The sequence below is a fragment of the Panthera onca genome, chromosome B2 (genome assembly GCF_046562875.1).
Source record: "Panthera onca isolate mPanOnc1 chromosome B2, mPanOnc1 haplotype 2, whole genome shotgun sequence".
NCBI classification, from domain to species: Eukaryota; Metazoa; Chordata; class Mammalia; order Carnivora; family Felidae; genus Panthera; species Panthera onca.
The window spans coordinates 115,048,298-115,074,527 of NC_138343.1; the positions used below are offsets into that span (position 1 = coordinate 115,048,298).

Here is a 26,230-nt window from a genome sequence, read left to right on the forward strand (position 1 = left end):
CATAACAAAACAATGTATTACTAAACCGAGTCACTTTTTTGTTTGCTGTCTATTATTTTGTTGTTTCATATGGATTAACCAGATATTTATTACCAAAACTTTAGTCTGAAGTTTGGAATAGGTGAACTAATTCATTCTCTTTCCTTCACTCCAACTTTCAACTGAGCAGATCACATAAGTTAGTAAGGTTTCTTTTAGTTTCCTTTCCGTTGAGCTCTGATTTGTCATTCTTCTTTACTTTCCTAGATTGTTTAATAAAACCAAAAGATGGGGTGCCTGAGTGGCTCAGTGGGTTGAGCATCTGACTCTTGATTTTGGCTGAGGTCAAGATCCCAGGGTCATGGGATTGCGCCCTGCGATGGGCTGCGTGCTAAGCATCAAGCCTGTTTGGGAATATCTCTCTCTCTCTCTCTCTCTCTCTCTCTCTATCTCTCTATCTCTCTCTCTCTCTCTCTCATAAATAAATAAATAAATAAATAAATAAATAAATAAAACCAAAAGATGGAGCATGTCTTATCTAGAGTTTCATTTACATCTGCATTTTGTTCTCAGTAATTCAATAGCTAAAAGAATCCTTTAATCTGTGTAGAATTAATTATAATTCTGAAAAATATTTGATTTGAAAATTCTAGAAATGCTTCAGTGTTCTTTTAAAACACAAACAGAAGGTTAGGAGTAAAAACAAAAGAGACAGGTATGGCCAAATGATGAACAGTCAACGGTCACTTCCAATATAAGACAAGTCTTGAAAGGACATAGAAAAATACAATTCTTAATCACAACCTACCACAAGGATAACTCAGTACTTGGATGTCATCAATGGCAATATAACCACTCCTCCCTCCTGAGACTTCAGCTTCAAATATTACCTGTCAGAAAGAAACAGAAACCATTGGCAACAATCATTTTTAAGGAATTTTCACGGTAAAAGAAGAATAGCTATAGCACACTTACAAAAATTAATTTTGAGTTTTATCCTATAAGAATTAAAGATATCTTATAATGTAAGTCTTTCCAAATCTTGTCCGAGTAAACAAAAAAAATTACTGAGGTCAAGCAGCAAAAAAAAAAAATTTTTTTAAGCAAGTGCTATTATCCATTAGAACTCCTGAATGGGCTATATCTAGATAGAATGAATAAATAGCTACAGTTTCTCTTATTAATTTTCTCTGTTTTTGTTATTTATTTAAAATACGTTGAGCACCTAAAATGTACCAAGCAGTATGCTAACCAATCAAATGATCTAAGCTTTTAAGTGCTAAATTTTCAAAACCAGAGGCCATTCGATAGAGTAGAAGTATTCCAGGCAAAAGAAACAATATGCAATGGAATAGAATAGAGCTGTGTGTTTGGGAAACGAAATGAATGTCATCTGACTGGTTACAAAGGTTCAAAAGGGAAGAGGTGAGATTAGAGAGCTAGGCATGGAACACCTTGAATACCATGGGACTAAAATCAGGAGTACATCCTGTCACTAATCCCATATTAATAAATATTAAACAAAAACATTTCCATGTTCAAATATAAGCTTGTGTTATAGAGTTGTGTTGTTACAACCAATAGAGAAACTTCATATAGCGTGACTTTTCAAAAGAAACCATATTTCGCATGCCACATTTCAATATTACATTTGACTATGGCCTCCCTTATTCATGGAGATACATAGATTATTTTTGGAGTATTCTGCAAAACATTTTAGGAAATGTAATGGAAGCTGATGTTTAAAGTAGGAATATATGTAAACAAGTTGATCTATTAGAAACATATATATGCCTATAAGGTAAAGGATGGACTAAAATAAACTGAGGTTGGAAATGCTCAGGTCGTATGCTACTAGTCATGTAAATAGACAGATGCAAAAAAAAGTAGAGATAAAAATAAAACTAAGGAAACAGACAAAATAAAACTTATTGACTTGTTAGTTGTGGTGAAATATAGGTCAATTCTGGCTCCAGGATTGCACCACTAGGAGAATGATGCTATTGGAATCCCTAGCCAGGACTAGTGATGCAGAAAATGTACAAAGTTGAGGGAGAAATGACTAAGTACATTTCAAATCTGATTTGCCTAGGGTGCACATAGGGTACAGGCTTATGGGATAACAGGACAAACATATCTCAAATGTAAGAAATAGGTTCACAATAAACCTTTATTTTTTATTTTTTATATTAAATATAATTTATTGTCAAATTGGTTTCCATACGACGCCCAGTGCTCATCCCAACAGGTGCCCTCCTCAATGCCCATTAACCTTTAGATTTAGATGTGATCATGGAAGTAAGTTACAGATTTGAAAGTGAACATGATGGGTGAATAAGATGGCACAGGAAGATGAAGAGGAGAAAACCACTGAAATAGAAGGCAACAATACAGCAGCAGCAGGAAAGCCAACAAAGTGTGATTCAGACATAATGATCAAGGAAAGAAGAGAAGTATCAGGAGGTTTCAGGCAGGTGAACACTCCCATCAAAAAGAAAAACAAAATTAGAAAGGGCCAGAGAAGCTATAATAACCATAATTTTAAAATATCAGATATCTGTACAAACAATGGCATCTAGATGAACACAAATTTTAGGAGAGAGTCTCTCCAATGTGATTCCATGAATTGCAGCCATATCTCCTTTCCCATGGGCATTATTTGCCAATTCAGGGATCAGGGTATGGTTCTAGCTCAGCACAAACTTAGGGCCTCTGCTGGGCGAAGATGAAAACAGTGAAGCCTGTTGTTCAGCATTCTGGGAAGTCTAGATAAAAAAAGATGTAGGAAGTGGCAAAAAAAAAAAAAAAATGAAAGGTAAGAGAGAGGTCAAGAAAAACTGAATTAAAAAGTATTGCCAAGATGAGGCTAGGAAGACCCAGTTAAATAAATTGCTTGGGTTACATGTGATGACAATTCTATCACAGGCGTTCTGAGTTCAACTTTCTGTTATATGAGGTACATTCTCTGTATTAATTCAGTCTGCCAAAGGATAAAGTCCTTGTTCTTTAGGGTTTGCCTTTCCCCCCTCCCCATTTTAATTCAACCTTACTTCACTTATTTAGTTAATAATCCAAGAATGTTGCTAGAGTAGCAAAAAAATTGATTGGAATCATTACCTTCAGTATTTCAGGTAATGGAGTGGAGTGAAAACAGCATGCAAAAACAGCCTGTTCATTCTGTTCCCAGGCTAGCCTCTTAGATGGGTGAAAGGTGACATCTGGTATGGCTTCCATCGCTCCCTTCTTCTGGGAAGCCCTGGTTGTCTACCTGACACCAAACATTAGATCTGGCCTGAGCATTTGCTCAAGCAAGCTTTCCATAATTAAGCTACTGAGATTTGTTTCCCCTGACTGGACACAGGAGACTTACAAGGTGAGGGCTCTGTTGAAGTGATAAAGCTGATTAGATCCTTAGTAGTAAAGGAATCTGATCTTAGAAATTTCCTCCAGCTCTTGTTAATGAGGCAAAGACACACTTAGCAGGGAAAATGAGGTCACTAAAAAGAGAAACTTTTTTTTTTTTTGCTATAATAAAGAACTGATTCTTTTGTTCCCTTTTAAATCAAGGCCCGAATCTATTGTCCAGAATAAAAGCTCAATTTCAACGAATTAGAAACTTTTTCTCGGGGAGTGTAGTAAACATGCACAAGCTTATCACCTACATGAAGCAAAGGAAGTAAAACAATTGGAGAAAGTAAAACAAAGATAAACAGGAAATTAAAATAATTTAATGTTGGCTACAACAAAAGTGAAATAACCAACAACAATTAATTACAGATATGTGGTCTATTTATAAAAATGTAGTTCTTCAAAAATGGCTTTCTCACTTTTTCTTTCTGTATCTTCTCTTTTCTTGGACTACCATTAAAGCAAATAAAACTTATTTTCCTGTGATACACTTACATAAATCTCACATATTAACAACATTGATGAGCTTACTGTTTGGTTTATATAGCACTTTTACACCTGTGACTATTTAATCCTTATAAAACCTTATAATGAAAGCTGCATTATATCCATGTTAAGGATTTGGGATTTGGCTCTAAAAGGTTATGTGATTTGCTCAAGAATTTGTAAACAGGAAAGTTGGGAGTCAAGTACAAGTTTTCTCACCCCCCAGGAAAGGGGCCTCTACCACAGCTGCTCCAAGTTATACGTCAGTTAATGTCTCTGATTCTCCCTTTTATTTCTTGCTAAGCCTTTGTTCCAATGCTTGGAAAGTGACATGACAATTGTTTTCATATCAGATACACTTCTATGAAATGTAAAACACTTGCGCACACACACAGGTGTGCACGCACACACACACATTTCTGTGTTCATAGATTAGCCATCTTTTCATTATGAAGTATTTCTCTTCCTGCAAAGACCCCTGTTCTACTTCTCAGCTTCACTTTATTCCAGTGAAGTCAATAATTATGAGGACAAAGTAGGAAAGACATAACAAAGGACAAGGTCTACACTAGGAATGGGTGGATGGGAGACAAAACAACCACCCAGCCTCCTATGTCCCATTGCCAATGGCTTTGGGACCATAGGAGTGAGTATAGTATGAAAATAGGCAGAGTGTAATGCTGATGGAACTGCTACCTAGTCAATGTAATATCTAATCAACGTACAATTTAAAATGATGTTAATCTTTAAAACTCTAACATGTTAGCATCTTAAAGGAAATTTGAAGCCCGTTTAAAGGAAATGCTCTCTTTTCATTTGGTTCTTTATCTTGAGACACAGTGTAGTGAACTTGATGGAAGAATAGAGGCTGGAGGCAGATTGACTCAGGTCCTTTCCTGGCTCCGCCACTTGTTAACTGTTATGACTTTGGTCCAGTTACTTGACTTTTCTTTAAATTGAGGATAAAAATAATACCAACCTTGTATGATTATGGTGAGGCGTGTGTGTGTGTGTGTGTGTGTGTGTGTGTGTGTGTGTCTCAGTTGGTTGGTGGGGGACACAAATAGGAGCATGATGATGCGTATGCTAGCTTAGGATAGTCTCTTGTATATAGTAAGTGTTCAGTAAGTATTGTTTTTTTAAATGTTTATTTTTGAGAGAGACAGAGACAGAGACAGGGTGCGAGCAAGGGAGGGGGGAAGGGCAGAAGAGAGAGAGACAGAATCCAAAGCAGGCTCCAGGCTCTGAGTTGTCAGTACAGAGCCTGACACGGGGGCTCGAACTCATGAGCCAAGCCACGAGATCACGACCTGAGCCGAAGTCAGAAGCTTAACCAACTGAGTCACCCAGGTGCACCAATAAAGGTTAATTATTATCAGCTCAGTCAGCCAAGCTTCTGTCCCCTTCCTTTAGTAAAACTGTCTGTCAAAAGTTACCAGAAAACTCCTAATTGATAATTCTTTTTGAATTTTTAAGATGCCTTCCTTCCTTCCTTCCTTCCTTCCTTCCTTCCTTCCTTTTCATTCTTTCTCTCTTTCTAGAGAGCAGGCGCACAAGTGGAGGAGGGGCAAAGGGGGAGGGAGGGAGAGAGAGAGAGAGAGAGAGAGAGAGAGAGAGAGAATCCCAAGCAGGCTCCATGCTCAGCATGGAGCCCAATGTGGGCCTCAATCCCATGACCCTTGGATCATGACCTGAGCCACAATCTAGAGCTAGACGCTCAACTGACTGAGCCACCCAGGAGCCCCTAATTGATACTTTCTACCATGACAGAATTGAGAATGATGAGCCTGCAAAAGGAGGAGGAGACTGTAGAAAGAAAAACAAAATTGTGTAGAAAAATAAAAGTGAGACGGACACAAAATGTCACAAAAGCCAGTAAAAAAAATGTCTTAAGTGGAAGAGATGCCAGGACCTCATGGTTTGTGAGATCGAGCCCTGCATCAGGATCTGCACTGACAGCTGGGAGGCCACTTGGGATTCTTTCTCTCTCTCTTTCTCTCTGTTCCTTCCCCACTCGTGCTCTATCTGTCTCTCTCAAAATAAATAAGTAAATTAAAAAAAATACCCCCTCATACATTTTGTAACTGGAAGTTAGCACTCTTTGACTGAAATCTCGTCATTTCCAAAACCCTTCAGACCCTGGTAACCATGATTCTAGTCTCTGCTTCTATGAGTTTGGCTTTTTTAGATCCCATATATAAATGGTATCATACTAAGAGTACAAACTTCCAGTCATTAGATGAATACATTCTGGAGATCTAATTTACAGCATGGTGATTATAGTTAGCAATGTTGTATCACAGACTTGAATGTTGCTAGGAGAATAAATCTTAAATGTTCTCACCACAAAAATAAAATGGTATTATGTGATGTGATGGAGGTGTTAGCTAAGGCTCTGGTGGTAATCCTTTTACAAAATATAAGTATATCAAATCAACACATTGTCTGCCTGAAACTTACACAGTATTATATGTCAATTGTATCTTAATAAAGCTGAGAAAAAATACTCTTTATATGTGCCACTGAGATTAGGAATGACCAAAGGAAAAGCCATCTGTATGAAACAACAGAAATGGAAACCATATTGGACAATGATGAAGACAATAGAGGAGTAGAGATGAATATAAAAAATTTCCATAAGAAGTGTGCCTGAATTGGTGGGGAGAAATTTAACTAAAAAATGGAAGAAGAGGGATGCCTGGCTGGCTCAGTTGGTAGAGCATGTGACTCTTGATCTCAGGATTGTGAGATCCACATTTGGCCTAGAGCTTATTTTAGAAAAATAAAAAACTTAAAAAATTAAAAAAAATTAAAAATGGAAGAAGATATGGGATCAAGAGAAGTGTTTTATTTTTTTAATTATCATTCCTTTTTAAGATGGGAAACAAATGCTTAGAAATCGGTAAGGGTGATTCAATTTGGGATGAAATTTTTGAGTATATGTGAGAAAGAAATGATAACTGTTAGTGTGAGATAGGATAGGACAGGATCCAAATCATAGATCGTAGGAAGGGACTCGAGTTTTTTACAATATGAGGAGAGGGGAGATGAATTAAAATATGAATAAAATTGTAGGATTGGTAATTAAGGGATTTTCTATTACATGGCCTCAATTTTCTCAGCTATACGGGATGGGCTGGTAAAAAGAAGACTAGTTACAGACTGGAGAGTATCAAGTGGAGTGGAAGGGAAAGGAGGGCTAGAAAGGGAATGGAACAGAAAAACATAGTAGGAATTCCAGGAATCCTGCGGGCTCATTTGCAGTTGGTGACCACAAATTTCTAGTGATCCCGAGCTAATATGGGGTATGATTTTTAAACAGAATGTTTGTTCTAAGCTTATAAAAAATAGATTGAAAAACAAGCAAGCAAAGAGTTTATGAAAATGGCAAATGTGATCAAAAAGATTATGATGAGATCAAATTTTGATATGATAAGCAAGTTGATGAATTGGCAAACGAAAGATGGCTTGATGATCTGGAGCTCACCACGAGGTTGATGGATAAGCTCTGTAAAATGAATGAAGGAAACAGGGATGAGCTTATGTTATGGTCAGAAAGTGAGACGCTTACATGCAAAGTTAGAATGCTTGTGAGATATTACACGATCCATTTAACCAGAGCAGCAGGTTAAGATAAGGCAGGCAAATGTGGAGATGAAGAAGCGAAGAATCTGTCAATGGACTTTCCATAAAGAAAGCAAAGTCATCAGGATGAAGGTGGGCTAAGGCAGTAGAGAGAAAGCAACTCTTAAAGATGTCAATGCTAAAGTTTATGATGAACAGAGCATGACTCAAGGTCTAATGGAAGAAAATAATGAGCATGATGGCATGTTTGCAGGAAAAGAAACTCAAAGGTGTAGAAGTGTTTCCTAACCTAATCCTAATTTACATGCTTTGAACTAATCCTAAATTACATGCAGATTAATATCTGCTCTGTAGGAGACTGGGAAGAAGTGTCCTCAGGCCAGAGCTACGAACGGAGCAAAATTATAATAACATAATTTACTATACAAATAAGTTTTTGAGATTCATCTCCCCTACTAAAATATAAAGTCATTGAAGACAGTGACTTTTCTTTTCTCCACCACATCAGTGAACCTACCACAAGAATCCTACTGAGAACTGAGGCTGGAAAGAGTTCCAATGTGCTACAAAACAACTAAGTTAATATAAGTGGATTTTAGTCAATAGTTTGCCTCATGGGGAAGTATGGAATAAGGTACTTAGTTCACTTTTACCTAACTCATAAAATTTTGTTGGCATAATAAAATGACTCTCCCTTGAGAAAGTTCCAGACAATTTTCCTAAGCTAATTTGTAAATCATGAAAACATAATTACTTCCTTTGAATAGTTAAATAATGCTGTAAGGAATAAATTTCTGGTTATAGGTCCCAGAAAATCTTACACTGAGTAAGTCAAATATCTATGTGGCAACTTCAAAATCTTGAATCTAGTTTCTTTTCAAATGTAGAGATACTCTATTTCTGTTCATACTTAAAGATTAATATACACATAAATGGCAGGTGATACCCAAGTCCAATGCATATTATAATGGTGTGTGGAGAGATAACAGATAGGACCGTGTGTGTGTGTGTGTGTGTGTGTGTGTGTGTATGTGTGTGTGAAAGAAAGCATATCTAAGCCCATACAGCAGCTTCCGTTGAATGGCAGACCCTGTAACTATGCAAAAAGACTGTGTGTATTCAAGTAACAGAGTGTAGGTTTCAGAATGTCTGAAATCTTTATCATTTGCTCTCCCCCACTGCAGCTCCTCGTACAGGTACTGTCAGTCTGGAATTCTGCTTTCTAAACTAAAGGTTCACTCAGAGTGTTGAAAAAAAAGAGGTTCTCCACGTCAGACCTGTGACGGGCAGGCTGGTTTGCCTATTGATTCACGTAATAGTTTATCTCTAAGAGTCCAATATACAAAACTGCCTTCAGTAAAAGGTCGTGGAGCTCTCTAAAGCTAATGAATTCTTCACAGTCCTTCTCTATTGGTTTCTTCCTTGCTTATTTAGTTCCTTTGAAGGAGATAAATATGTGCAATTGCAAAAAGCACACAGATAAAACATGGAAGCAAGGGAAATACTTCTACATACTCTGGCTTTAAAGCTGCTTCCAAGAGTAATCAGGGGATTCTAATTACATGTTAACTAGATGTGGGAGACAACTAAGACATATAATCAAGCCCTAATTGATTCTTCATCTGAATCTCTTTCATATTTCTGATTCTAGCTACCCTTAGCACCTCCATGATTTCTAAGTGCATAAGAATTCAAAACCAGTTCTTTGTCCTTAAAATGTCCCGAGATTAAATACGGCCAACTTCCTAGGAGGACTCTTCCCATCAAGACTTCACAGTCTGCACAGAGTAATAAGCGTTCCAGAGATTCTAAAACCTATACTCAGTTACCTGAATATATACAGGCTTCTTGTATAGTTTCAGGGTCTGCTGCTCAACAGAAGCTGCCGTATGGGTTTAGATATTCTCTTTCTTTCGCACACACACAGACTCCTATCTATCTATCCACACATGATTATAATAATATAATACAGACTTGAGTTGATTTTATGATGTAAATTCTGTGTATACTGTAGCCAAGTATTCTTGAATAAAATGTCACTGTTACAAAAATATCCCTGAGGTTTAGCATTACCAAGGTCTAAGTGATGAGAGGGCCTGCTACATTATCTTACGTGGATGACCACATTAGGTATAACAAGACCACACTCGCATGAAAAGCAGTTGCATTCAACTGCAGCCCTTTTCAGAGGGATGCTGTATTTGCCTGATCAACAACAGACATCAGTCAAAGCACACACCAGTGTCCAGGAACCAGCAGAATTGCAGAAGCAAAATCAAAAGGAGAAAATAAAACCTAAGAGATTTCATGCCAAAGTAGACCATGTAAAAAGAAAAGCCCATAGAAGGTGATTTTCAGAGGGCTCCACAATGAAATGAATATGACAGGCTGGTACATTCCTGTGCTTCAAATTAGCCCAGGGAGTTGGCTCTCCCTAACGTAACCACCAACGTATCTAGAAGATCTAAATAAAGGAACTAACAATAATCATTTTTAGAACTTATGCTAGAAAATTTAAGTTGGTAATAAGTCTATTAGTTATCTAAATTAATTTTCATTCCTAAAATCTTACACTTGCAAATTGTCAATGGTCTTTTTAATTTGAATATATATTGATGCAGGTTAATATGTATCAACAACACATAATGTTCATAATGTGGCTAAGAGAGACCCAGACAGAGTTTTCATCTCTGAAAACAAACTCAAAGCATGAAACAAAAATAAATAATATTCACAACATAAAAACAGGAGGAGTTTTTGTGCTCTCTGTGTGTTTTCTAGATCACTCAGACGCCTTTAGGGGAAAGCAGTATATACTGTTTTCTCAAAAAGGTTCTGGTATAAGTCCTTCATGATAATGAAGATGTATACACAGAGACAAGAGCACAGACATGCTAGGCAGAGCCTCCATTCTAAATGAAAGCCCTCAACTCAAATCCCTGTGCAGACCTCGCGGAGTCATTGAGAGGATTAAAAGAATCCAGAAGATTCTCCATAGCTATTAATCCTTTCCTCCCTTTCCTCCTCCAGGGATTGACTATCATAGGTAGAGCCTTAACATCCACACCAGGGAGAAGTAAAGGGGCAAGAGGGCAGTCCCAGGTGGCATGATGCCAGAGACCATGAGAAACACCTCTCAACTCTTCGGTACTACAACAAACTCAGTGCACAGACTACCTTCTCCATTCCTAATCTCTACCACAAAACATTTTGAACAATCCTATACCCATCTCACTAAACTACCCTTACATGACTCCTTCTTCATTTCAATTCAAGGCCCAGTACGGTAAGAAGGTTGAGACTACGGATCCCAGTATGATGTGCCCACCACCCTGCTCTCTCTAGAGGCATTGCCAATTCCAGGGCAGACAGGCAGACAGAGTCTACATTCCAAATGCTTGTAATGTGTTCAAAAATAAATTGAAATAGGGCCCACGATTTCATGGCACAGCCTAATTTATGTTAGAGTATGAGTTTAGCAAAAGAGAGAAAATCAAAAAGGCAACTAGAAGAGGGAAATGAACAAAAGTTAAGTGAAATAATCCAAGATCTAAAAATGCCACAAAACACGTTTTTCATCCTATGGGTCTGTCCTCAGATACATAAGCAAGCAACTTACACCATAAAAGATCTGGTATAAAACTGAAAGTAGAGAAGCAAAGGGTAGCAGAAAATTCATCAGCAAAATGTCATTTCTGTATCTTTACTATCATAGCTCCACCATCTGGGTTATATTTTATAGTTAGTTGTCTGAGCCAAAAATAAAAGATGACTGGTTAAGGTTGCTATTTCTATCAACATGACACTGAATTACAGTACTATTTTTCCTCACTTCTAGAGATGAGCCATTTGTCTTCCTACAATCCACAGGCAGAACCTTTTAAATTTTAGCACAGTCCAATCTTACACACAGCAGAAGTAGATCACTTCACTTACACAGCTATATCCGAAAAAAAAAAATGCCTTCAAACTAAACAGTAAGTCTGTTCCTCACCAAGCTGGGGACTCTCAAGAGGTTTAATTTATAATTATGGGGCTCAATTAAAAAAAAATTAAAACTCATAGTGCAACCTATATGTACCATAACGCTAAATATCTATTACATATGAAATCTGTTGGTCGTGCATACTATATGAGAGAGAAAGCAATCTTTAAGTGAACCAAGTGATTAAATGCTACTCCGCTGGTAGTATAACCCAAAGTTCAACTGGAGGCTAAATTTGAGCTCTCACATCACAAATGCAAACATATTAATAAGTAATTATTTTCTTCAGACGATGGGCGAAAAGAGAAACCCTTTGCTTTCATGGTCCTGGTTTGAGAATTAAGTAATTCCAAAAGTACTGTAAATTTTCCCTCCTGAAAAAATAGGTTAGGATTAGCATGGGGAGAGACGATGACACAAAGTTCATTAGAATAACCAGTTTGTGTACTCCTATTTGAATTTAGGGATTTCAAAAAACAAAAACAAAAACAAAAACAAAAAAACCTCCATGATCTGTTCCCTATTTTATAAGTAAATGGGCAAGTACAGTGACATCTTTGACTATAAGGACTAAATAGCAAATATAATGAGGTATTAGTGTATAATTTAAGATGTCAGTGTTTTTAGCTAGTAAAAAGCCTAGCAGGCACTCAAAAATATTTACTAGGGGAAGTAATGAACAATATATTTCACAGTTTCTGCAGAAGATAATAATGGGAAACTTTAGAGAGGATTCAATAGGGCCAGCCATCCTAGCATTGCCAAAAAACAAGGTGGGGGGGTCCCATACACATAAAACTGCACACACATATTTACCTTGACTTTAAAAAATCTTATTTAAGATCAATTAACTAAAAGTATACATTTCATTTAATTTTTTGCAGAATATCAACTTAAATATTTGGCAATATATTAATAAAACAATCATATGTTATAAATCAGCAAAGGAGATGGTCTTCCTTTAAGAATCTTTCTTGCTAAAACTTTTAAGACAAAAAATGGTTTTGTAGGATACTCAGAGATCTGAAGCTAGCTAGTACTGAAGCCTAAAATTTCAGTCAAAAAAGAGGGAAAATGACATCCCTTTCCATATCATAAAGTCAACATCATTTTAGAAGAATACCCATAACCTTATCCTCTGGGTGTCTGGCAATCAATAAGAATGATTTATCTGGGGCAGAGAACCTTAGAAATTATAATACCGATGAAAAGATATCCTGGGAACTTTTTGTACAATTACAAAAGCCTGAAACTATATTAAAAAACGACTGATTCACAAACTATTTTTGTTATCCATAGAAGACAAAAGGAATGGAATAAAAATAGGCTTTAAAGATAGATGGGGAGGGGCCCCTGGGTGGCTCAGTGGGTTAAGCATCCAACTCTTGATCTCAGCTCAGATCTTGATCTCAGGGTCATGAGTTCAAGCATAAAGCCCAGTTTAAAAAAAAAAAAAAAAAAAAGACAGATGAGGAGATAAAGTCTATCACCCTTGAGAACAGGAGATAGAAAAGGAGGGAGAGCCTTAATTCAATTGGCAGGATTGAGTTATAGGTGAGGGAAAGTGACAGATACTGCCATGACTAAGTGCCTTCTTTAAATAAAGACCGAAAAGAATAGAAACCAACTTCAAGTGACTTAGGTGACCTCAAAGAGTCACTGTAATGAATCCACAAGTAGCTTATGAAAATCAAAGACCTTTCCAGAGCCTTCAGGAGATATTTAACCAATTTAAAATTTGCACTGCTTCTACAAGCTGGCATTAAAGAATCAACAAATTCGAGAGACCAGGCCATGATTCTCAACAGGTGGTCCTGGCAACAGCAGAACCACCAAGGGAGTAGCTGGGAAAGAAAATACTTGGGACCCAGCCACAGAGTTTCTGTAGATGGGGGGAGCGATCCATAGCCCCTCCAGGTGATTCTGACTCAGGCCAGTGTCTGAGAACCACTCATCTAAGCTGATCTCCCTTAGTTTAGAAATAAACTGAACCAGAAGTCTTTGTCTTAGTCCTTTAGTTAGTAATGAAGAGTTGGTTCTAAGAACCAGTGTTGCTTCAGTATCTTTTCGTTTGCATGGCAAATCACTTCATGGCTGGATTCGCAGGTTTGCTTTTTCAGATACTCAGCTAAAATTAAAACATATCCAAGCCTGGGGTGCCTAGAGAGCTCAGTCGGTTAAGTGTCCAACTTCAACTCAGGTCACAATCTCACCACTTGTGAGTTCGAGCCCTGCATCGGGCTCTGTGCTGACAGCTAGGAGCCTGGAGCCTGCTTCTGATTCTGTGCCTCCCTCTCTCTCTACTCCTCCCCTGTTCATGTTCTGTCTCTCTCTCTCTGTCTCTCTCAAAAATAAGTAAACATTAAAAAAAATCCAAGCTGTATAAAATACTAATTTTAAAAAATTTGAACAGTTGGCCACTCATTCATACACACACACACACACACACACACACACACACACACACACATATGCAGTGCCTAATATTTGATAGACACTAGAAAAAGAGAAATACCGAATTTTTAATCCCTGCCCTCAACAAAGTCACAGTGTGGCAGAAGAGAGTAGTGTGTTAGGAAATAACTATAGTGCAATTATAGGTGATAAAGCTGAGTTAGAGAGATAGGAGAGGGTTCAGAGGCAGACTTGCTTCTTCAGGGCGAAGAGCAAAAGACTTTGGAGAAATGACCTCTGAATGATTCTGTGGTCAAGGGACTCATCCTCTTTCCCCAAGCACTTAATGAGCACACACTAAATACCTTTGCCAGTAGTGATACAAAGACTGAAAAAAGACGGAGTCATAACTTCTAGGAGGGAAAGACCTACAACTTATGTAGAGCACTAACATACAACACGGCAAAGGGTCTATAAATCATTTTTTACCTGGGAAAGCAAACAATGATTCAAAAAGGAAATGATTCCAGAGTAGAGTTTGAAAACAGAGCAAACAGACAAAAAGCTATCAGAGAGCCAATGAGGTGCATTTGCAAAAGGCATGACAGGAGGAAATTTCTTGACCTACTGGCATAGCAATTTATTAAACTTTTAGGGATAGTTAGGAGGAACGAAACTGTGGAGATAAGGCCTGGGTGGTAGGAGGCTGAGACATTATCTTGCAGACACTGCAAGAAGAGTCTGCCCTTTATCCCAAAAGTACTATAATGTACTTTGAAGGGTTTTACAAACGAGAGGATGTGATGGATTTATGCCCAAAAGAAGGACACTGTGGAAGCAACAAGTAGACTGAGGGACTGCAATCTCATAGAAAGATCTAAACATCTAACATTACACCTAAACACGCTTGGGTATTGTCCATCCAGTCATGAAATATTTCTTGCACACTGACTATATACAATGATGCAAAATTTTATCCCTACATTCATATACATATTATGAATAAAGAACACCAATTATGTATTATTGTATCTCCAGGAAAACATGTGTGTGCGTGTGTGTGTGTGTGTGTATGCAGTTTCATCTCTTAAACCCAAAATTTTACTAACAAAAGAACAGTGTTTAATATAAACAATCTTAGAGATGTTACTTTAATGTGAGACTGAAAATAATGTCATAACCATTGTAAAGACTTATATAATAGTAAGTGAAGTTGGTGCAGTAAAATAAAACTTGGTATTCCTTTTACCTGATGTTAAATCCTGTGTTCAGGATTTAAGAAGAGTAGGGGAAATTCATCTTTCATTTTCTGTAGACTACATGTCACTGAAACCAACAACGATTTACTGAACTAACCTGATTCAAAGCTCCAACTCTCAAAAATTGGAGAGGTCTGATATATAAATAGACTTCAACTTTACTGGTGATAAACTCATCACAAATCTTGGCATTAAGAAAATCACCCAGAATGTAGTTTGTTCAGAAACCACTGAAAATTAGGACCACTGAAAATTATTTAAATATGATTTTAAAGAAAGACACAGTGAGAAATAAAACCATTTTTTTTACTTAAACTATAATTATTTTTTAAATTAACACTAGTTTAGCTCTGTCTATACTCTTTATACCTATTTTCTTCTGTAGAAAAATGGAGGCCATGAGAAATCCCTTAAAATATCTATAAGACCATTAGATAATGTTAAATCAAGCAAGGTAATAATTAAAACTTCCATTTGATTATGTTAAAAGATCAAAATATTTTACATACTCAGGGATACCAAGAGCTAATCATTCATGGCTTAATTCTTTTATAGCTTAACTAAGTCTTGAGTTTATATTTTTCTTTGGGTCTCCCTGAAATGCCCATCCTAATACTAGAGAAATTCAAGGCAATGGGAAAAAGGAAATAAATGAAACAAACATGGAATAAAAAGATCAGCTTCAATTCTGATTGCCTACTGACCCTTTTAGCATAGCAAATGCATTTGTTCATTATATAACTATTCACTGAATACTTAATATGTACAAGAGATGAACCACATTCGAATAGAGAAGAAAGACAATAAGCCAACATAATATAGTAACAAAGTTTTATGGAGGCAAGGAACTAAAGAACAAAGCAGAAGGGACACTGCTGATCAGGGAACTCTCTCAGAAGATAAAATATGAGCAGAGACCTAAATGTAAAGAAGGAAGGGATACCATTCCAAGCAAAGGAAGTAACAAGCAAAAAGACACTGAAATAGGAACAATCTTGGAACATTCCAGAAGCATAGGGCGAAGTGAAGGAGGCAGAGAGCAGTAGTCAACTTCGTGCGAACTTCATGAAGACAACTTCAACAGGAGCTGAATACATGGTAGGGATTTGGATTTTATTCTAAATGTGTTGAGAAGCCATGGGAAGATTTGGGGTAGAATCCTTAATATCTCTTATGTGTTTTGAAAGACCAGTATGCTATAAGAATAGCCTACTGGAGACCTAAAGGTAATACGCTGGGAGAACTGTTGGGAGGAGATGTTTGAGGTGAGAGAGGAAGGAACCCTGGACATTAGTAGCGCTTTGCTAACATTTTCACATTATAGAGGGAAAAAAAATAATCATCTGTCAGGCATCTTGGGAGTAAATGGACAAGGCTATTCATAGCTCAAGTGTCCAGACTATAGGCTAAGTTGTGCCAATAACAACTATTCTTTACATTTCTATACATCTATCTTTATACTTCTATACATCTATGATACACACACACACACACACACACACACACACACACACACACAGCAAATGTACACTATGACTGTAATTTCATAGAAAAGGGTCTTACAGAATACAGACCCAAATAAAGGTAGTTACCTTGAGGGAGGGTTTGGATGGAAGCGGGTGGAATAATATCAAGGAATTTCACTTTGTACTTTTTAACCTATGCATTTTAATTTTTGTAAGTATTTAATCAATGTATTATTTGTGTAATGCAGAAAATCTTTTTAGGACTATATCTTATGTTATTATTCTCTGAACTACACTTTTGATGGAATGCCTTTCTCAAAAACATGTTTTAAATTCCATTAAAAAAAAGATTGGGTTTTACTCTAAGTGTAATGGAACAGGCTTACGGCAGAGGAGTGACATAATCTGAATTTTGATCTAAAGCAGCTTATTGTGATGACTGTGGAGAGAAGTGGTTTGTGGCAGAGCAAGAGCCAGAGGCAAAGACAATATTAAGGAGACCACTGAAGGTGTTTAAGGAAAAGATGATGGTATTAACTATGAGATGACCTAGGAAATGGAGAAAACGACCTTCTTTTGTCACCCCTAATATCTAGCGCAGCAAGTGGCATGCAGCATGCCTTCCACACACAGGTCTTTAGGTAAGAAGGAAGGAAGTTAAGAGCAAAAGGGAGGCCAGCTGGTCAGAGGGCTGTAGTATACTGCTTTTCTAATTTGAGGTGAAACCTTTTTCTTAAAGATACTTGCATAATGTCCATTGGTAAGAGCAGTTCACCAATCCCCTATGTAACTAAAGATGTGATAACCACTATTACAACAAATTAATTTTGGAAGAAAGTAAGTCAAAGATTATTTTAAAACAAACTTCTTTCTCAGTTCAGCTCCAGTATTAAAATATGCTGTCACTGAAGTTTCAAATATATGAAAAGATATTACAAGAATATGAGGTCATAATGAGCTACTCTAAAGGCACCTAAGAAATAGTATTTTTAAAGTTTTACATTTAATGGTATAGTTCCTCTCTAAAATCTGAAACAAAATTAACCTAAATTACAAAACTGATTTGCATTCTCTTAGCTTCACTAAGTTATAGGCTGGCATCAGCAAACAGTTTTTTAACCTGAGTCTGGTCAGCAGTAATTTCTATTTTATATCATTTGATCTGTCACTCTGTCCAGCTCTGAACATGATTTTCTATTTTACCTGCACAAATATAAAGCCTATCTTGTCATTACTTTTTCTATATATCAAACCTAATGATTAAAATAAAAATCTCAAAAAAGCGCTTCCATTTTTGTTTCAACACATTACATGATTCATTGTTTGATTTCTTTGGCTCTGATGATTAAAGATGTAAAAGCAGAAATCAATATCCATATGGATTTTTCAATAGGTTGTATGGATTTGAAATTTGAGAATAATGTTTCTAGAGAGGAAAAAAAAAATGTTACAAATAAAAAATGACGGTTAATTTTCCATGCTAGCCCTTAAGATGTTTTAGTCCATAGTATAGATGAAACACTATATATTTGTAACAGGTTTATTTTTATTATACTTTCTTTATAAAATACATCATGTCTCCAACTTTGAATTAGCAAAATGCTTACAAAACAATAGAATCTAGCCACATGTCTACAATTATTCAAGGGCAGGTACTATATGGAGAGCTTCAGAGTCTAGATCAAAACTGTCTGGGACACCTTGGTGGCTCAGCAGGTTGAGTGTCTGACTCTTGATTTCAGCTCAGGCCATGATATCACTGATCTCATGGCTTGTGGGATCAAGCCTCACTTTGGGTACCTGCAGTAACAGGGCAGAACCTGCTTGGGATTCATTCTCTCTCTCTCTCTCTCTCTCTCTCTCTCTCTGCCCTCCCTGACTCACACACGGGTGCTCTCTCTCTCTCTCTCTCTCTCTCTCTCAATAAATAAACTTAAAAAAAACCTGTCCAACAGAACTGTGTGCCACAATCCAAGTGTTCTTGTGTTCCATCCTATATCACCATATAAGTGATATATCATATATCGTATATCACCCCCCAGCAGCATGTGAGACCTGAGCACTCGAAATGTGATTAGTGTGAATAAGGAAACAAATTTCTAATTTTACTTAATTTTAATTAATTTAGAGTATCACATCTGGATAGAGGCTACCTCATTCGACAATGGAGCTCTGAAATATGAACTTCAACAATTTGGAGCAAAACATTGAGAAGATCTATTAATGATAGTGAAATCAAAAGTGAAAAGAAGCAACTGGAATGTTGCAGTAAATTTTCATGTAAGAGTCATATGAATCCCCTAGGTATCACAAACGTAGGCTCTACTACTAAGGAAAGTTTGGATTGGTCCCTTAACATGGTGGACTAATTATTTCATGGCCCCAACAAGCAAGAGTGTCATGACTAAATGAATCTAATACCCGTATTTACTCAGCCTGAGAAAAGTCTCTCCAATGTGTACAAATGACAACTGATCAGGGGTGCTTTATCTGGATCGTGCAATGCTGTGTGGTTTCCCATCACAGTCAAATATTACTTCCAAGTTTGGATTTCATACCAACTTTATGGATAAAAAGCTAAGAAGAATGGTGGAAATTATACTACAGTGCAAAATTGTTGATACACCAACTTTATTTTGTTTCTGACATATTTTCTCCCTAGTTTCAAACAATGTGAGACGAACTCAACATTAAATTATTAAAGCCAAGTAAGTATATGCAGTGAAAACATTAGAAACAATACTTTCTTGAATGGGATCTTTTTGAGGAAGAGAGAGAGAGAGAGAGAGCAAGTGGGAAAAGGGCAGAGGAAGACAGACAATCTTAAGCAGGCTCCATACTCACTGTCGAGCCAGACATGGGGTTTGATCTCACAGTTTTGAGATCAAGACCTGTGTGGAAATCAAGAGTCAGGTGCTGAACCGACTAAGCCACCCAGGGACCCCGTGCACAGGGATTTTTCTCCCAAGGAATCAGATTAAGAATCTTAATGCCAAGATTGGCTTAAATTAAAATGTCAATATTGATCATCAATATTGTATTTTATAATCCAAATGATTGGCCGTTTGTTTTTTAAATTGCAGGAGTGAATTCTTTTGAATCCTTTTGATGTTAAGCTCTCCACATGCATAGAGAATACTAACTTCCTCAGAAAAATAAATTGGTGTTTATTTATTTAAGTTATATTTATAAAACTAAACCCTAAACTAACCCCAATCGTGGGGCTATGCAGGGATGCAGGGCAAAGGAGAGAGGGAAAATAACAGACACTTTACCCATAATTACTTAGACTCTCAGTTGCTCGTAGAAAATCCACTCAAGACTACAGCCTTACGTAATAGGAATATCTACCTTTTACTTTAGTTTACATGTCAACACAAAACACTGACATGAAAAGTCTATTTTGTGAAATAACCAAAAAATATGGCTCTTGTTTTTTGTTTTTTTAATAATAGAAGGTTAACTGGCACTCTTTTTTTTAACCTAAGAATTTGCAGCTGCAGTCCAAAAACAAGGGCAAAAAATGTTGTAGGTACTTTAAATTCTTGCGAATTGATGAACAACTGGAACCTGTCTTCCTTTAGTGTTTGCTGAACAGTGGCAGACCCTGCCTACCACTGCCCACCGCCTCCAACACCTAGCTGATCAGAGCAGAATGCTGAGGACAAGGGAAAGAAGTACATTATTGACAATCATGGGCATCCCTACCTCTGGGAGAGAGGAAAAGCAGGTGCCTACCCCATGGGAACCTTCCCAGGGCCAAACAGAAGAAGATTCTAGAAGAATCACTCAAGATTAAGAGTACCTATGAGAAAGGAAGGCTAGTAAATGGCTTCCAGACAAATGCTTCATAAGACAACAGATGCAAACAACATCAAGTGCAAAGATAATAAAATGAAGTAAAATGGTTAGGAAGTATTAAGTTTTGAGTACCTTGGTTTTAGTATAATGTATCTGATTATTCTCTACATAATATAATAAGCAGTGCCTATGTTAACAAGATCACAAAATTCCTGAAAATTTAACAATTGGTTCTTCTAAGCCAGTATAAGCCATTTACTGGACAACACTAGTGTGCCTAGAAGGTGAATGGAAGTTTCCCTGAGGACACAGAGGAGGTTCGCCTCTCTCTATATGGGAAGGTACCTTGTAAAGGTGGAACTGGGGCTCTAAGCCCTTTCCAGACAACAGCTAAGTGAGGGGCCACCCCTGTTGGAGAGCTCGGACTAGTGGGTGACTACCGGAAGTCCAGGAGGGACATAGCAGTCTCTTTCCAAGGAGTACTTTGAGACTAGAGGGGGCTGGTGTGGAGTAGAAATCATGCCAAGTCAACCACTTTCACAGCAGCTATGAGGAAAGACAACACTCATCAGCAAAGCTATAAAGGTATAAAAAAACGAAAAGTCAGAGTAAAAGCAGGGGTTCCTCCTTGTATCTGACATAGGTCCAGTTAAGGAAGAAGACCTCTGCCTCCTATATGTCTGATTCTAAACCTAGTCCTTGCAAGGAAGGGACAAAGGAACTGTTGACTACATACTGACTCCTCTCCTTCGAAAGACAAGTTGCAAATGTAGGTGATGTTGGGTGGATGGAAGACAAATTAAGAGCGGAGCATGGACTGAACTGGACTGAACTGGATTTTCATAACTGAAAATGAGCAAAAGCTATGAAATTTGTCCAGCATGTCATTAAGAATCAGGGAAGAGTGAATTGACAAAGTATAACTGAATAAAATGGCCAGTGGAAAGAAAACAGGCTAAATCTTCCCTGAGTTGAAAACATTCAACAAACTGGTTGCATACAAGCTTAAGGTGTTACTATCTAGAATACTGGGCTAGGTATCCACCACAAAGAACAAAATTAAAATAAACAACTTTTCCTTTAAAGAAAAACAGCCTGCTATTTTAAATATTGGTATTATGCAAATGGTGATATAAGTAGTCCTATTTCTTTTTTTAAAATTTTTTTCAATGTTTGTTTGTTTGTTTGTTTGTTTATTTATTTAAATGTTTATTTATTTTTGAGAGAGAGAGAGACAGAGCACGACCAGGGAAGGGGCAGAGAGAGAGGGAGACACAGAATCTGAAGCAGGCTACAGGCTCTGAGCTGTCAGCACAGAGCCCTACGTGGGGCTCAAACTCACGGACTGTGAGATCATGACCTGAGATGAAGTTGGACGCTTAACCAACAGAGCCACCCAGGTGCCCAATTTCGACGTGGCCATCATTTCTGCACTGCAGAATGGCATCAAATGAGAAGAGTTGTGAAGTGCTCTACAAATGCAAGTCATGATTATCAGGATAGTGGCAGTCTAGAATCTTAACGTATATTCTTTTATTTGATCTCCACAAAAGAGTTATGAAGTAGATAAGACAGTTATTGATAGCCACTCAGGTGTTGTGGATACTAAAAATGAAGGTGAGAGAAATTAAATGACATGCTCACTTAATAGCTGAAAAACTGAATACACTCCAAGACCTACAAAGTTAGGTATTAGCTAAGGAACACTGGCTTTAGAAGTCAGGCCCAGGTTCTAATCCCGGTTATGCCATTTATACTTATGGGATACTGGGTCAAACATGCTCTCTAGGCCATGAGTCTTTCTATGAAATTAAATCACTGGACCATAATATCCGTAAGGTCTCTTCCAGAATCATGATACTATTTCATCAACAGGAAAGGCAACATGTCCAGGAGGCCAGGTTAGATTACACAACTAAGTGCACAACGATGCCAAAGGGAAGAATCCAGGCAAGGCTTACAGGGTGCCAGAAATAAAACAAACTTGTGCTAAACCAGCTCTCAATTCAACCTCTTACATGCTTCCTGAAAACAATGCTTCCAAGCATTTCCAAGTTTGCCAAACCAGCAAGATTTACATGCAGAAGTAAGTGAAAACATATAATTGAAGTAGAATATGAAAGAATATAGAAGAGAGTAATTTCTGGGGGGAAAAAAAGCTGCAAATCAATTCATGTGAAAATTATCTCACTCTGCTCTGGAAGTTGACAATAAGTATTATTATGAAACATGTTATTATTTGTTATGATATTCACTATTATGTTATTAATTTTATAAAAGTATAGCTAATTAAATGTTAATTTCAATATTTATGTTTTCAGGAACAAGCAGAAACAAAATATCCTCATATGAATGCATACCCAGAAAATAACAAATCATTATCAATGATGAGTCAGTACAAAGTAAATGGAAATAAGAAGAAAGTCTCTAATTTAACCACATGCCATAAATGCATCTTTGAACAGGTAAAAATGTAATGCATTTCTTCAACCAATTTACCAAGAATAAAAATTACTAGATGAGTCCATAAAATATGAATTATTTTATGTTCTCTCCTATATTTCTCTCTCATTTATTATTTCACCAAAACCCATTAAATGCTGTTATTTAAAAGTCATGTATTCTATGGGGGAGGTGTGAGGGAGGAATCTCTTTCTTATTTATATTTGTTCTTCACATCTATAACAAAATCAGAACAAAAACATGTGGGCACATAGATATGTAACATACAAACCAAAAATAGCCACAGTTAGCTAATTCAGCAAACATGAACAAGATATTATTTTCTCAAGTGATCAAAATAGTCTAACCAAAAGAAAATCTTTAAAATTGACCTTGTAAACGGAGCCTGGCTTTTCTACTACAGTTATGATTCAGCCTTGACCCACTTGGGCTGGGATCCCGGGTCATCATTTACTGTGTGACTCTGCAAAAATTACATACGCCTCCCACACCCCTTCCTCATTCTGTAAAATACAGGGTTGATCTGAGGGTGTCCTGTGATAACATGTGATCCGCTCTAATGTGGAGTTGACACTCAATACATGCAATTCCTATCAAAGTCCAGCTAAGAAAGGCCACAGCTTCAGTAAGGCTTCCTTCACACTACAACTTTCAGCAAAGGCCTTCAGGCTGTTGACAAAAAAGAGTCATACTGATCTAGTTCGGGAACCTCTGGAGTCACTCAAGTAATCCTCAGGAATACAACAATGACTAGATGTCCTGATTGCTGTTTGTTACACAAAGCTGTCAACCACCACCTCGAACCCCCCCACCCACCCAACCCCAATACTCCAACCAAACTTATGGACAGGATGGCAAATGCGAGATACAAAAAAACAAACAACTTCTATCCTGAACACTTATCTGCCAGACAGTGCCGTAGGCACTTTTGAACAAATTTGCAGCCTAGACACAATAAATAAGTTGTACAAGGAAGGAGACAGCAAGGGATGCAGCTGGGATTTTATTATAACTGGATTTGATCCTACAGCCCATGTTTCTTAAAGCTGTGTAACTCTTCCTCCAATATTTAACTACTACCAATAATGCACAAACCAGCCTCCCAGGAAAGTTTATATTAAGTAATTCAGCAAACCCACAAAACTCTACAGTTAACAACAACACGTAAACTCCCTTGTCTGTAGTCTTGGGATTGTCGCTATCTACAGTCCTTGAAGCACTGAACAATATACATTTCTAGTTTGGATATTCCAAGAATAGTATGAATCCAGACACACAAGAGTGTATTTCAAAACTGTCAGTAGCAAGAGAATATAAGTTCACATTGGAGATTTCTGGAAAAAGATTTGGTGAGTCTTATTGGAAAGGCATGAACAAAAAAGCTTCAGGAACATCTATTGTCTCTATTCTATCAACTGCTTGGGCTAATGGACCATTCTGATTTCCTCATGATTATAAGGAAATGCACAGTTCCGCTGAAACATATACGGAACCATCACAAAACTACCAGCATCATATTTTAGCACACGAGAAAAATTCTATTATTCCTCTTTCAGCCTAGTAGAGTAGGGGAAAAATAGGACAGAGTTGGCAAAGAAGACTGGGATGGAAGTACTCACTTATTATGAAATAATCATTATGTCAAAGGAATAGATACATTTGTCTGTACCTTTCCCATGCTTATGCCCTAGAGATGTGTGATTATCTTATAATCATTGCTGTTTCCCAGAGAAACACATTTTGCTTCATGATACAAATTTTTAAAAGTGAAAAATGTATTACCAGAGGTGCATGTTAAATCGATGATGATGACTTAAATTAACCTACATTTGTCACTAAATTTCAAGGGTCATCCATTATTGAACACAAAAAGTCATATTTTCTACATGAGGGGAAACATTAAGTGCAAAGAAAGTGAGAGAACCATTAATTAAAACTTATCTAAAAGAAGACAGAATACTACTAGAGATACCTATGATTTTAGCCTTTTTTGGGGAACAGGGTCCACATTCAGAAAGACAAAGCATCAATGGCAGTCAAAAAAGTAAAGTAAGTAGTTTACTTATATTTGCTGACTGTATTACCAACAGGAAATCATTATTCTGCAATAATCACTGTGCCCCAGTGAACAGTAAAATTATTTTTAACAATTCATTTGCTTTACAATCTCTAAAACACAATGGCTCTAGTGAAATTACTGTACAATAACCTGATCATTTATTTTTAAATCAGCACGTTATGCATAGTACTAAACCCTCTTTAGATAACAAATGTCATCTAAAGTAACATATTTTCAATACATTGAACTCATCCTTACTATTTTATTCTTTGCTGGCTACGTATTCTCTTAAAACAAAATAAGATAATTAAAGTGTTCAGCAATGAGTCTATTAACAAAAGCAAAAGATTTAATATATTGCCTTGAGAGATACTTTTCAAGTTTCTTTCCTTATCTTGGTAGGAAAGAAGTAGATTTTGAACATTCCTGAAGGGGATAATTATGTCTTATCACTTGCTTTCCACCAAAGAAAGGTAAGTATGAACTCTTAATCAATATGACTTGTGACTGTCAATCTATTGTGTGATCTTCTTCAGTCATTTCCTGTCCCATTACGTTCATCAAAAGAAACAAATCAGGTGAAATCAGAAGCAGAAAGCTATCACTCTGATGTCAGACACAGAAAGAGAGATCACATCAATCAGTAATATCCTTGTCAAGTTAGAATCAGACAGGAGAAAACATACCAATAAGTGGCTCATATCTCACATGGTAAGGGCTAATTAGTTCAAGAAAAGTCCCAGAGGGCAGGAATTTATTTTCTTCAATAAAATAGACAGTTTAATGAAATGCCCTCTAAAACTCAGCTCTAAAGTTCCAGAGTTTATCAATCTTAGAAGAAAAGGAAACTGGAATCAAATTGTCCTGCAAAAATGTAACTGCCTCATTCACTGAATTTATTAATTCCTCCAATATTAGAGTAAGAATTAAATTGCCTATTTGTAAGCCAACAACTAACTACAAGTAAATGCTGTGAATCTTTCATTGCAAATACATGAAGAAAAGCTAAATTTCCACAATTACATAATAAAAAGCATTAAGTGATATTTTAAGTAAAAAAATAACAGTGTTCTGAACAGGTAAATATCTGGGAAACAAAAATCATTACAGAGCATAAATCAAGAATGCATAAATACTTAAAATAAGGACTCAATAAGGACTCACAATAAGGACTCAAGGGGCAAATCTTAATTTTAGCATCTAACTTTGCACCCATCACTGTGCAGGACAAGATGGAGAAGGGAGGTTAAAGGAAAACCCAGAGACCCTATAATCAGCAGAAAATTTACTTTAAAAAGCATCTATCTACAATGTGTCAGCCAGTACATCTGGGCATTGGGTTACA

The 26,230-nt window shown here is 36.9% G+C and overlaps 1 protein-coding gene across 12 annotated transcripts in view; it reads right to left on the reverse strand.

Annotated features, from left to right (window-relative positions):
- PTPRK (protein tyrosine phosphatase receptor type K) overlaps positions 1-26,230 on the reverse strand; it is a 564,132-nt gene that overhangs the window by 284,464 nt on the left and 253,438 nt on the right. For all 12 annotated transcript variants that reach the window (XM_060616623.3, XM_078447295.2, XM_060616622.3 and 9 more), the window contains exon 4: positions 788-869. In XM_060616623.3, the coding sequence (XP_060472606.1) occupies positions 788-869 (82 nt within the window). The remainder of the gene's footprint in view (positions 1-787; positions 870-26,230) is intronic.